General features: G+C 46.6%; 1 protein-coding gene across 1 annotated transcript in view; it reads right to left on the bottom strand.

Annotated features, from left to right (window-relative positions):
• taf7 (TAF7 RNA polymerase II, TATA box binding protein (TBP)-associated factor) overlaps positions 1-12,959 on the bottom strand; it is a 40,181-nt gene that overhangs the window by 23,566 nt on the left and 3,656 nt on the right. Inside the window, exons 2-5 of the mRNA XM_063060559.1 lie at positions 12,399-12,481; positions 7,707-7,785; positions 4,782-4,915; positions 3,975-4,095 (exon numbers count right to left, since the gene is read on the bottom strand). Of these exons, the coding sequence (XP_062916629.1) occupies positions 3,975-4,095; positions 4,782-4,915; positions 7,707-7,785; positions 12,399-12,481 (417 nt within the window). The remainder of the gene's footprint in view (positions 1-3,974; positions 4,096-4,781; positions 4,916-7,706; positions 7,786-12,398; positions 12,482-12,959) is intronic.

Here is a 12,959-nt window from a genome sequence, read left to right as displayed (position 1 = left end):
AATTCTTTCTCTCTGCGTATTAATAGTACGAATGGTGGACGCAGGCAAATTCAATGCACGGACAATGTCCTTACTTCATTCACCATGATCGAAATGCTTAACTCTGTCTAGTTTTACGCTAAGTGTAACACCCTCACAAGCTCTTTACGATTTTTTGATACCTTAGAACTCATCTTGCTAACGGATGCACAAAGCTAATCGAGATAAAGCACGTGTTTAAGCAAAGCCGGCTAGAATGCAGTTCTGGGGGAGGAGCTTGGCTGGTCGGGCGCGCGCTGCCTTTTTTCAAAACAGTGAAAACACCTTCTGTTAGCGAAAACAGGTAACTAATGTAGGTCTTCTGTAACAGCAAGGTGTCGTAAAGCTGAAGTTTGGAAAACGGGGGCCACTTGTACTCACAGCCATGTCTTCCATTTTTGTATATTCTTTTGGCCCTAATTTTCCCACCACTATTCCTTATATTCCTATACAATGTTCCTGGATTCTTGATTGTGTATATTCCTACTTACTCGTCTTACTTTATTCGCACTTTTCACCTGATCCTTCAAAATTCACCTTCACTCTCGCTTGAATTGTTAGCTTGCCATCTACCACACAGCTCCTCATTCTGTTCTACCTTGCACTCTCTCTGCTGAGCATTGTCTTCAATAACCCAGCCTTTCATGCCTCTTCTCCTTAATGACCACTTGTGGTTTCAACAGTTAACGTTGAACTCTCTGATTCTCTGCTCTAGTAAAGTTTCAATCTGGAAGCTCATTCCAGCATTATTCATTATATCCATTGCATGTTTTCCTGTCACTGCATGGGCTTCCCCCTGAGTGCGCAGGTTTCTCCCACGTCCCAAAAACCTGCAAGTTGGTATGTTAATTGGCCACTGTAAATTCTCCCCAGCGTGTAGGTGAGAATGAGAATCTTGGGGGGGAGGGGGGGTTATTTGGAGACACAGCATGGAATAGGCCTTCCGGCCCTTGGAGCTGCACTGCCAAGCAACTCCCAACAAACCACAATTAACCACAGCCGAAAGGCAGGACAATATACAGTGACCAATTAACCACAGCCGAATGGCAGGACAATACACAGCGACCAATTAACCACAGCCAAATGGCAGGACAATACACAGTGACCAATTAACCACAGCCGAATGGCAGGACAATATACAGTGACCAATTAACCACAGCCGAATGGCAGGACAATATACAGTGACCAATTAACCGTAGCCAAATGGCAGGACAATACACAGTGACCAATTAACCATCACAGAATCACAGGATAATATACAGTGACCTATTAACCATCGCCGAATCGCAGGGTAATATACAGTGACCAATTAACCGTAGCCGAATGGCAGGACAATATACAGTGACCAATTAACCACAGCCGAATGGCAGGACAATATACAGTGAGCAATTAACCTATGCCTTTGGACCATGGGAGGAAACCACAGCAGCCAGAAAAAAACACATTCCATGCAGCTCTTATTCCTTACAGATGGCATCAGGATTGAACTTGAAACTCCAGCGCCTCATATTGATGGGAATATGAGAATAAAAACGAAACGATGACTACTGTAGAATTAGTGTAAATGGAAGGCTGATGGTCAGCACAGACTGTGGGCTGGAGTTCTATATAACTCTCTGATGTAATTGTACTGAGAGCTGGCAGAAACTCTGTGGGATGAATTAAGTTCCTTCTACTCTCAGAACTGTTATCTACAAAAAAAGTTTAATAGAAAGAAATATTGCATTCTAACCCTGGGACCTTGCCACAGTTCAACTGTAGGAACTTACATATATTCAAGAGACTTGTAACAGTTTTTGCAAAGAATAGTCCACTTAATAGCTTCCATCTGTAGCTCTGTTTGACCAGCCTATTTTATACAACTCTTCACCCTTTGACAGAAACTTAAAAGAGTGTAATCTGTCTCCAAAAGGATACTACAAATTAGAAACTCTAATATCAAACCTGCACCATCTGGAGCTCATGAGCCAGATTTTCTTCACAACTTCTCTCTCTACATCCCAACAGTCTATATTCCTTCAAATGGTCCACTTGAAGCTATGGAGAATGCCCCCAGCTGCTGTGCTAATGTGATGGACTGATACTGGGGCTTCGGGTCCAGTCCGGGCTGCTCTGTGCTGTGCTAATGTGATGGACTGATACTGGGGCTTCGGGTCCAGTCCAGGCTGCTCTGTGCTGTGCTAATGTGATGGACTGATACTGGGGCTTCGGGTCCAGTCCGGGCTGCTCTGTGCTGTGCTAATGTGATGGACTGATACTGGGGCTTCGGGTCCAGTCCGGGCTGCTCTGTGCTGTGCTAATGTGATGGACTGATACTGGGGCTTCGGGTCCAGTCCGGGCTGCTCTGTGCTGTGCTAATGTGATGGACTGATACTGGGGCTTCGGGTCCAGTCCGGGCTGCTCTGTGCTGTGCTAATGTGATGGACTGATACTGGGGCTTCGGGTCCAGTCCGGGCTGCTCTGTGCTGTGCTAATGTGATGGACTGATACTGGGGCTTCGGGTCCAGTCCGGGCTGCTCTGTGCTGTGCTAATGTGATGGACTGATACTGGGGCTTCGGGTCCAGTCCGGGCTGCTCTGTGCTGTGCTAATGTGATGGACTGATACTGGGGCTTCGGGTCCAGTCCGGGCTGCTCTGTGCTGTGCTAATGTGATGGACTGATACTGGGGCTTCGGGTCCAGTCCGGGCTGCTCTGTGTTGTGCTAATGTGATGGACTGATACTGGGGCTTCGGGTCCAGTCCGGGCTGCTCTGTGCTGTGCTAATGTGATGGACTGATACTGGGGCTTCGGGTCCAGTCCGGGCTGCTCTGTGCTGTGCTAATGTGATGGACTGATACTGGGGCTTCGGGTCCAGTCCGGGCTGCTCTGTGTTGTGCTAATGTGATGGACTGATACTGGGGCTTCGGGTCCAGTCCGGGCTGCTCTGTGCTGTGCTAATGTGATGGACTGATACTGGGGCTTCGGGTCCAGTCCGGGCTGCTCTGTGCTGTGCTAATGTGATGGACTGGTACTGGGGCTTCGGGTCCAGTCCGGGCTGCTCTGTGCTGTGCTAATGTGATGGACTGATACTGGGGCTTCGGGTCCAGTCCGGGGCTGCTCTGTGCTGTGCTAATGTGATGGACTGATACTGGGGCTTCGGGTCCAGTCCGGGCTGCTCTGTGCTGTGCTAATGTGATGGACTGATACTGGGGCTTCGGGTCCAGTCCGGGCTGCTCTGTGCTGTGCTAATGTGATGGACTGATACTGGGGCTTCGGGTCCAGTCCGGGCTGCTGTGCTAATGTGATGGACTGATACTGGGGCTTCGGGTCCAGTCCGGGCTGCTCTGTGTTGTGCTAATGTGATGGACTGATACTGGGGCTTCGGGTCCAGTCCGGGCTGCTCTGTGCTGTGCTAATGTGATGGACTGATACTGGGGCTTCGGGTCCAGTCCGGGCTGCTCTGTGCTGTGCTAATGTGATGGACTGATACTGGGGCTTCGGGTCCAGTCCGGGCTGCTGTGCTAATGTGATGGACTGATACTGGGGCTTCGGGTCCAGTCCGGGCTGCTCGGGGTTCGGACCCAAGGACTCATTCTGGTTCGGAACATTGTTGCTCGCTTTTATCATTTGCATGATTTGTGTTTTAGTTTCCCTTTCTCTGTGCATCAGGTGTTGGTCTTTTTTTTTAATTGGGTTCTTTCGGGTTTCTTGCTTCATGGCCGCCAGTAAGCAAACAAATCTCAAGGTTGTATAATTTATACTTTCTTTGATAATAAATAAATGTAGTTGTACCTTCTTGGAAAGTATAGACAATCAGACTATTTGAGGCATGTCCATACCAATAAAATCCTTATGGAAGTCAGTACACAACAGTTAGGAGCTTAACCATTTGGGTGAATTTGCTCCCTGGGCTAGAAATGTCAAGGCTCACCATCCGGTTGCTACTGCTATAGTCTGTGATACTTTGGAGACTCACTGCTATGATTCCACAGGAACTTCTTCTCCTTGTCTTTGTCTTTCTTCTTGTTTTTGGGATCCACTGGCACAGGCTCCTCCTGTGGAGGGTACAACTCCCCATCTGTGGTGCACACCAGCATCTGGAATGGTGGAGGCAGAACACAAAAAATGCAACTGAACCTGTTGTTCCAAAATCCAGTCAGCCCTCCTCTCATCTCAGACCTCTCAACACACATCCTTCCTCCATGTCCCAAGGACCAAGAAATGGAATCCACACAAGAGCCCTGAACACTACTCACTGCTGCCCTCCGCTCTCACCACTCCATCGGGGAACGTTTTGCCCTTCAGTTACTGGGATTAGTTATTACTACCATTTCAAATCAATATTCAGCATAAGATCCCCAGAAAAGATGAGAAGGCCACTCGGTCCCTCAAGCATTCCCCACCATTCAATACGATCATGGGGCATCAACACCGACTTCATCTCCTCTTCTGTGCCAGTTCCCCATAACCTCCCATTCCTCCCCATTCCTCAATCCTTCAAATATTTATCCATCTCCAATAATGATCCTGCCCCCACCACCCATGGGGGCAGAGAATTCCAGAGATTCACCATCCTTGAAGAGAAGAGATTTCCATGCACCTCTTCTTTAAGTGACAGGATTTATCATGTAACTACATTCTCTCATTCAAGCCGTAGATGGATAAGAAGCCCAGCTCACAGGCATAGAGCTGAAAGCAGTTTTATCTTAGAGCCTTGGGCCAATGCAATCTCAACATTTTGTCAAATTCAGAAAGCATGAAATAAACAGGAGGATCTGCATACCTGGCAGATATCTGCAGTCTTATAGAAAGTCTTCTTATCGATGGTCTTCAGTGACTCAATGATACAGGGCAAATCAACCAGCCGGGAAGCCAAGGGCTGTTTGTCCACTCGCACGATGCCATGTCGACCGTCCGCTGTGGAAGAGGGCAGAGAAACCTCGTCAGCTGGTCATTTCATCGTGTGCCTTCCTCACCCAAAGGCAGCTGCCATGTGAGGCATCCGTCCACAGAGAAACAATCTTAATAGCACGGTAATAACCGCGAGCAGAGGCAACTGAGACAACAAAATTTGCATTGCAAAGCTGTGATCAATATTAACATTGGGCCCTAATGGAATAGGGAATGGTTTGCACATTGACACTGATGCTCAAATATAATCCTAAAGGGAAGTTGGATGAAGTTTGTTAAGGAATTTGAATAAGGATTGAAAAACACGATGTCATATCCTGGCACCGTCCTTCCCCAGAAGAAATTTAAAGCTTATGAGAAGTTGTTAGCCTTGGTTTTAACTCCATACAGGTCAAGCAGGACTAGTTTCACCCATGGAAACAGAGTCAACATTGTAAACACAAGAAAGTCTGCTGATGCTGGAAATCCAAAGCGACACACACAAATGCTGGAGGAACTCAGCAGGCCAAGCAGCATCGACATAGAGGAATAAACAATCAACATTTTGGACCGAGACCCTTCTTCAGGATTGGAAATGATGGGGAAGACGCTAGAATAAAAAGGTGGGAGGAGGGGAAGGAGGCTAGCTAGATGATAGGTGAAGCCAGGTGGGAGGGAAAGGTAAAGGGCTGAAGAAGAATGAATCTGATAGCAGAGAAGAGAGGACCATAGGAGAAAGGGGAGGAGGAACAGACCGAGGGGAAAGTAATGAGCAGGTGAAGAGGTAAAAGGCCAGACTGGGGAACAGAAGAAAAGGGGAAGGGGGGGGAAAAGAATGTTTACCAGAAGGAGAATTTGATATTCATGCATTTAGGTTTCTGGCTACCCAGAGTGAATATAAGGTGTTGCTCCTCCTCCCTGAGGGTGTCCTCATTATGGCACATGAGGAGGCCATGACCACACGTCAGAACGGGAATGGGAATCGGAATTAAAATATTCCGCCACCGGGAAGTTCTGCTTTTGGCAGACAGAAAGGAGGTGCTTGATGAAGCAGTCCCCCAATTTATGACAGGTCTCACCAATGTAGAGGAGGCTGCACTGGGAGCACTGGACACAACAGACAACACCAGCAGATTCACAGGTGAAGTGTTGCCTCAGCTGAAAGGACTGTTCAGGGCCCTGAATGGAGGTGAGGGAGGAGGTGAATGGGTAGGTGTGGCACTTTGAGTGCTTGCAGGGATAAGCACTGGGAGGGACGAATGGACAAGGGAATCACAGACGGAGCAATCTTTGCGCAACATGGACAGGGAGAGATAAGTCTATGTTTAGTGGTAGGATTCCTTTGGAGATGGCGGGAGTTGCGGAGAATGGTGTGTTGGATGGGGAGGTTCATGCGTGGTAAGTAAGGATGAGAGGAACTCTATCACTGTTAAGGCAGTGGGAAGATGGGGTGAGTGCGGAGCTCAAATGAGGCTCATTTACATGAGATGTGAGGTGTCAGGCATCCCTAAAAGGATGGTGTCCTGCCTTTCTCATACTATTTTCACAAGTGTGTGCAGGATTTACATATCTGACAACCACACACACTGTGGGCTGCGGGAACCTTTAAGGTTTCAGCACGCTGAGCCACTGATTTAAATTTGTTGAAGCACTGAATACAATTATGATATACACCAAGAATCTTACCAGGGTGTGGGGGAGTTCCTGGAAACAGTCTCTATAGCCTGGCGACAATCTTGGTGGGAAGTCTAGTTACTCATCTATGAGATTTGTGTCAATCACGAGACCAGTGGAGAACGTCGTGAAGATGACTCCTTCACACTGCGAGTGAGTAGAATAGCTAACCCTCATTATAGAGGCTTTAATATAATGATAAATAATACCTCTAATGTCGGGGTTATTGAAAGTTGAGTCACCATCCAGGGCTTACATTAGGGACATAAACTAGAAAAGAATGGTGGATGATTACCTAACCGAGAGGTAAAGTTCAGAGGGACCTCGGTGTCAGTGTGTATGACTGCAAAGGTTACCGGGTAGATCCAACACATAGTGAAGGTAGCAGACTGCATTCTGGCCTTTATTGCAAAAGGGTTGGAGTTTAAGAATAGGGAGGTTTTGTTGGTGAGGCATAGCTTTGATTTCCTTACCTATACAACAGACCACTAGCATTAGAATCCAAAGATTTACCAGACGAATTCGTGGGGTGAAAGAGCGGCCCTATTGAGAGGCTGAACAGTTTGGGTCTGCATTCCTTGCAGTTTAGAAGAATCATTCAAACATAAAAGCTCCCATGGGGGCTAGACAGGGTAAATGTTGAGAAGTTTTCATTAGTGAGAGTGATGAACAAGAGACATAATTACAGGGTAAGTGTCAGACGTTCAAAATTGATGTACACAGAAATCTCTGAGGATACTGAACCTCTAGAATTTTCTGCACCCAAGGCTGGGGGAGATTGATTGCCAGATATATTTAAGGTGGAGATAGAGAAGTATTTGAAAGATAGAGAAACTGAGTGCTATGGGGAACCGGTACAGAAGAGGAGTTGAGGCAAGCATAGAACAGCTATGATCATGCTCAATGATGGGCAGTCTTGAGGGGCTGAATGGCCTCCTCTTGCTCCCATTTCCTTGCGCATTGTCTCTTTCCAACACAAAACTGACATCAGAGGGACAGCTACAACATTGGTTGATGCCGAAGCGGAGAGAAATAAAGACTATTTTTCCCAGATCATTAGACATGGCCTTGTACAGGTCTGATAAGATTCAGTATACAGTAACTCAAACTTCTTTAAGCGCAGATGCTGGGTCAAAGTACTCACGGTGTAGTTCAATGGTAAGTCGATCCCGCAGGTTCACATTCCCAGACTGCACTGCTCTCCGTACAGTGGCTGCAAATTCCTGTGGAGAAATAAGACCAACTCCAAATTTTACTAGGCAGTCCTCCAACCCTTCAGCCCCTTCTAAAATTACCCATCTTACTTGGACTGCAACAAAAATCACATTACATGGAAGGCAACTCTCTCCCTTCTACAAACATTACTTTGAAGGCGAGGCACTCAAGTGTAGGAAGCACAACAGGGACAGGATGCAAACAGCAAATGGCTTGATGAGGAATGCTAAGAACACTAAGAAACTCTGATGAACAGACCGAACTTGGAGTCTGTCCATAGTTCCCTGAAGGTAGCAACGCAGGTTGATAGGGTTATCAAGTCAAAGTCATACAGCATGGAAACAGCCTCTTCAGCCCATTTGGTTCATGTCAACCAATATCCCTCATCCAAACTGGGCCTATTTGCCCATAACCTTCCTAACCTTTCTAATCCACGTACCTGGCCACCTTTTAAAAGTTGTTATCGTACCTGCCTCAAACTCTTCCTCTGGTAGCTCATTCTACACAGATACCACACTTTGTGTAAAAAAAATGTTGCCCATTAAGTTCCTATTTAAATCTTTGCCCTCTCACCTTAAACTACTTCTCTCTCGGGTTGATAGGGTGAAGAAGGTGTATGATATAATTGCTTTCCTCGGTCTCGACATAAGATATAAAAGATGGGACATCATTCTACAACATACAAAAACCGGTCAGGCCCCACTTGTGCAATCCTGCTATATACTATGAGGCACTGAGGAAGGGTGTGATTGTGCTGGAGAGAGTGCAGAGGAGATTTAGTAGGATGTTGCCTGGATTGAAGGACAAAGTAAACTGGGCATTAAAGGAGATCTGACAGAAGTACACAAGATTACAAGATAGTCAGTTGTTTGACTCCCATGGAAGAGATATCAAAAACAGAAGGGCATTGGTTTCAAGTGAGGGAATCTGAGGAGTAAGTTTTTCCTCACACACAGAGTAATTGATATCTAGAATGTGCTGCTAGGAGATGATATAAATGAAATATGTGTAAGAGGCATTTAGACAGACACTTAAATAGACAGTGCACAGAAAGACACATGGGACTGTGTGGGCAAATGGGATTAATGTAGTCAGGGCAAAGGTCGATGTGGACAAGCTGCTGAAGGTCCGGCTGAAGGGTCTCGGCCTAAAATGTTGACTGTACTTTTTTCCATGGATGCTGCCTGGCCTGCTGAGTTCCTCCAGCATTTTGTGGGTGTTGCTCGGATTTCTAGCCCCTGCAGATTTTCTCTCATTAGTGATGTGGATGTGGCGGTCCGAAGGTCCTGTTTCCGTGCTGTACAATCCCATGACTATAAAGAACAGTTTTGTATTTGGAAGCATGGTGTAGTAGCAATTCCAAGGGTCTGTACCGGGGACTCAGTTTTACAATCTATTTACAGTATAATTAAAATAGAAAGGAAGGGAAACATCTTCGTCTTACTGATGGCCCACAGGATACTGACGCTGGGGGAGTTCAGGAACGGTAATGCCATTGAACATCAACGATAGGTAGTTAATCCCTCTCATTGGAGCTGATCATTGCTCAGTACATATGCAACATGAAAATTATATGCCTTTTACCAGTCAATGCCTGAACATCGCCTAGGCCTTGCAACACTGTGTGTCCGACAGAGTGATCAGCAGCACTGGGGCTCCACAGGGGACTGTCTTGTCTCCCTTTCTCTTCACCATTTACACCTCGGACTTCAACTACTCGGACTTCAACTACTGCACAGAGTCTTGTCATCTTCAGAAGTTTTCCGATGACTCTGCCATAGTTGGATGCATCAGCAAGGGAGATGGGGCTGAGGGGCTACGGTAGGAAACTTTGTCACATGGTGTGAGCAGAATTATCTGCAGCTTAATGTGAAAAAGACTAAGGAGCTGGTGGTAGACCTGAGGAGAGCCAAGGTACCGGTGACCCCTGTTTCCATCCAGGGGGTCAGTGTGGACATGGTGGAGGATTACAAATACCTGGGGATATGAATTGACAATAAACTGGACTGGTCAAAGAACACTGAGGCTGTCTACAAGAAGGGTCAGAGCCGTCTCTATTTCCTGAGGAGACTGAGGTCCTTTAACATGTCGGACAATGCTGAGGATGTTCTACGAGTCTGTGGTGGCCAGTGCTATCATGTTTGCTGTTGTGTGCTGGGGCAGTAGGCTGAGGGTAGCAGACACCAACAGAATCAACAAATTCATTTGTAAGGCCAGTGATGTTGTGGGAATGGAACTGGACTCTCTCACGGTGGTGTCTGAAAAGAGGATGCTGTCTAAGTTGCATACCATCTTGGACAATGTCTCCCATCCACTACATAATGTACTGGGTGGGCACAGGAGTACATTCAGCCAGAGACTCATTCCTCCGAGATGCAGCACTGAGCGTCATAGGAAGTCATTCCTGCCTGTGGCCATCAAACTTTACAACTCCTCCCTTGGAGGGTCAGACACCCTGAGCCAATAGGCTGGTCCTGGACTTATTTCATAATTTACTGGCATAATTTACATATTACTATTTAACTACTTATAGTTTTATTACTATTTATTATTTATGGTGCAACTGTAATGAAAACCAATTTCCCCCGGTATTAATAAAGTATGACTATGACTATACAAGCATAGGCTACTTCGCTTGCAGAGTTGCGAGTGATATAGTCAGCAGGTACAGAAGCCTGAGGACCAACGTTCAACATTTTTGGCACAGCTTTTTCCCCTCTGCCATCAGATTTCTGAACGGTCCATGAACACTGCCACGTTACTCATCCTTTGCACTTTTTATTTCAGTTTGTAACAAAATTTTTTAATGGCTTTCACTGTAACTGTTGCTGCAAAGCAAATTTCATGACCTATGTCAGAGATAATGGAGCTGATTCTGATTGGGAAGGAAGCAGCTGGAAATGACTGGGCCTATGACACTGCCCTGAGATCCTAGGGCTGGGATGTCAACTATCTTTGTTTGCATAAAACATAATGCCAGTCACTGGAGTGATTTCCCTTTAATGCCCAGAGACTTCACTTTTACCAGGGCTCATTGACATCACACTTGGTCAAATACTGCCTTGGTATTGAGGCCTGGAGTGAAGACATCTCAGCAATCCCGAACAGAACATCAGTGAGCAGTTCCCGTGTGCAAGTGTTGTGGCTGCTGCTACCTTCCATCATTTTCCTGATGATTGGCAGCAGATTGACTGGGCCAGTTACATTGATTTATCCTGCTCCCTGTAAACGGGATACACCTGGCCGACCTTCCACACAGCTGGGTAGATGCCAGTGTTGTAACTTCCCGCACAGCTGGGTAGATGCCAGTGTTGTAACTTCCCGCACAGCTGGGTAGATGCCAGTGTTGTAACTTTCCGCACAGCTGCGAGAATGCCAGTGTTGTAACTTCCCGCACAGCTGGGTAGATGCCAGTGTTGTAACTTTCCGCACAGCTGCGAGAATGCCAGTGTTGTAACTTCCCGCACAGCTGGGTAGATGCCAGTGTTGTAACCTTCCGCACAGCTGGGTAGATGCCAGTGTTGTAACTTCCCGCACAGCTGGGTAGATGCCAGTGTTGTAACTTTCCGCACAGCTGTGAGAATGCCAGTGTTGTAACTTCCTGCACAGCTGGGTAGATGCCAGTGTTGTAACTTCCCGCACAGCTGGGTAGATGCCAGTGTTGTAACTTTCCGCACAGCTGTGAGAATGCCAGTGTTGTAACTTCCCGCACAGCTGGGTAGATGCCAGTGTTGTAACTTCCCGCACAGCTGGGTAGATGCCAGTGTTGTAACTTCCCGCACAGCTGGGTAGATGCCAGTGTTGTAACTTTCTGCACAGCTGGGTAGATGCCAGTGTTGTAACTTCCCGCACAGCTGGGTAGATGCCAGTGCTGTAACTTTGCTGAAAGCAGGATGAGCTCAGGAGTGCAGGACTTCAACACTTCAGCCTGGATGTTGTCTGGTCCCAGAGCCTCTGCTGCATCCAGTGCTTTCAACCATTTCCAGATGTAGAGACTGAATCACTGAAGACTGACCTGTGACAGAGAGTCGGATGGATCATCCGAACATAAGTGCAAATGCTTCAGCCTTTAGGACTTACACAATGGTCCCTGACATCATTGAGGATGGAGAAGTACGAGGTGCCTCCTCCTCTCTCCATTAACGGTTTGACTGTCCACTACAGTTCATGGCTGTATGTGGCAGGACTCAGAACCTCGATCTGATTCGTTAGGTGAGTCCCCAGCATTTGCTGTTAAGAATGCGTGGAATCCTACACCGCAGCTTCACCAAACTGGCCTGGTCCTTTTCCCTGCAGGACCATACCTCTCACTGATATAGGGTGTAGAGGCAGAGGGAAGGATATGCCAACACCAGTTACAGAGACTAATGGATGCTGACCTCTGCCTGTAGGCTGGTACACAAAGGGGGTGGAGAGTATTTTGGTGATAGAAACTTCAGATTAGACCATCTTCAGTGCTGGGCACCACCAGTCAGGATGATTATATTGTTGGAAAACAATTCACATCCTTTCACCAGGACAGCTTTCATTTCAAAGGATTAAACTTTGACAACAGGTTACAAAACATTATTTAAAATCAATTTCCACCTGAAGCCGGAAGCTGACGCTCTGACACACTCACCGGTGGCAGCCTCAGGATGTACTGACTCTCCAGCTCATACGGAGCATCTTCCTTGCTCTTTGAGCCCTGCTTCTGACCTTTAGCTGAAATATAAATCACAAATAGAGCGGGTCAGATTCATCCAGTTCTTACCATCAGGGAACAAAAGGGAAATCACAAATAAGGCTGAGAGCAGGAGAGAGAAAGAGTTTGTGAGCGTGCGGGTGTGGGTACACGTGCACATGATGTCACAATATACTATCCAGACTCATCATTGAGCTTCAAGACCCATTCCTCTGCAAATGGATACTCAATTTCCTACTTGTGCATATGACAGTAAACTTTACTTTTAACCGTTTTGAAAATTTGTTTAGACTTTTTATTGAAGACAACTGCATTGATAAAAACACTCCTGCAATCTATTGCCATCCCAAAGAACATCAAAGTTCAATCCTGAAGTACTTCTGAAAGTCAGCCACTGGTTCACATTTGATTGGTCCGAGTCAGCATGGATTTACGAAGGGGAAATTGTGCTTGACTAATCTTCTGGAATTTTTTGAGGATGTAACTATGAAAATGGAC

This window comes from Mobula hypostoma, chromosome 10 (genome assembly GCF_963921235.1).
Source record: "Mobula hypostoma chromosome 10, sMobHyp1.1, whole genome shotgun sequence".
NCBI lineage: Eukaryota > Metazoa > Chordata > Chondrichthyes > Myliobatiformes > Myliobatidae > Mobula > Mobula hypostoma.
This window is presented reverse-complemented; position numbering and strand designations above follow the sequence as displayed.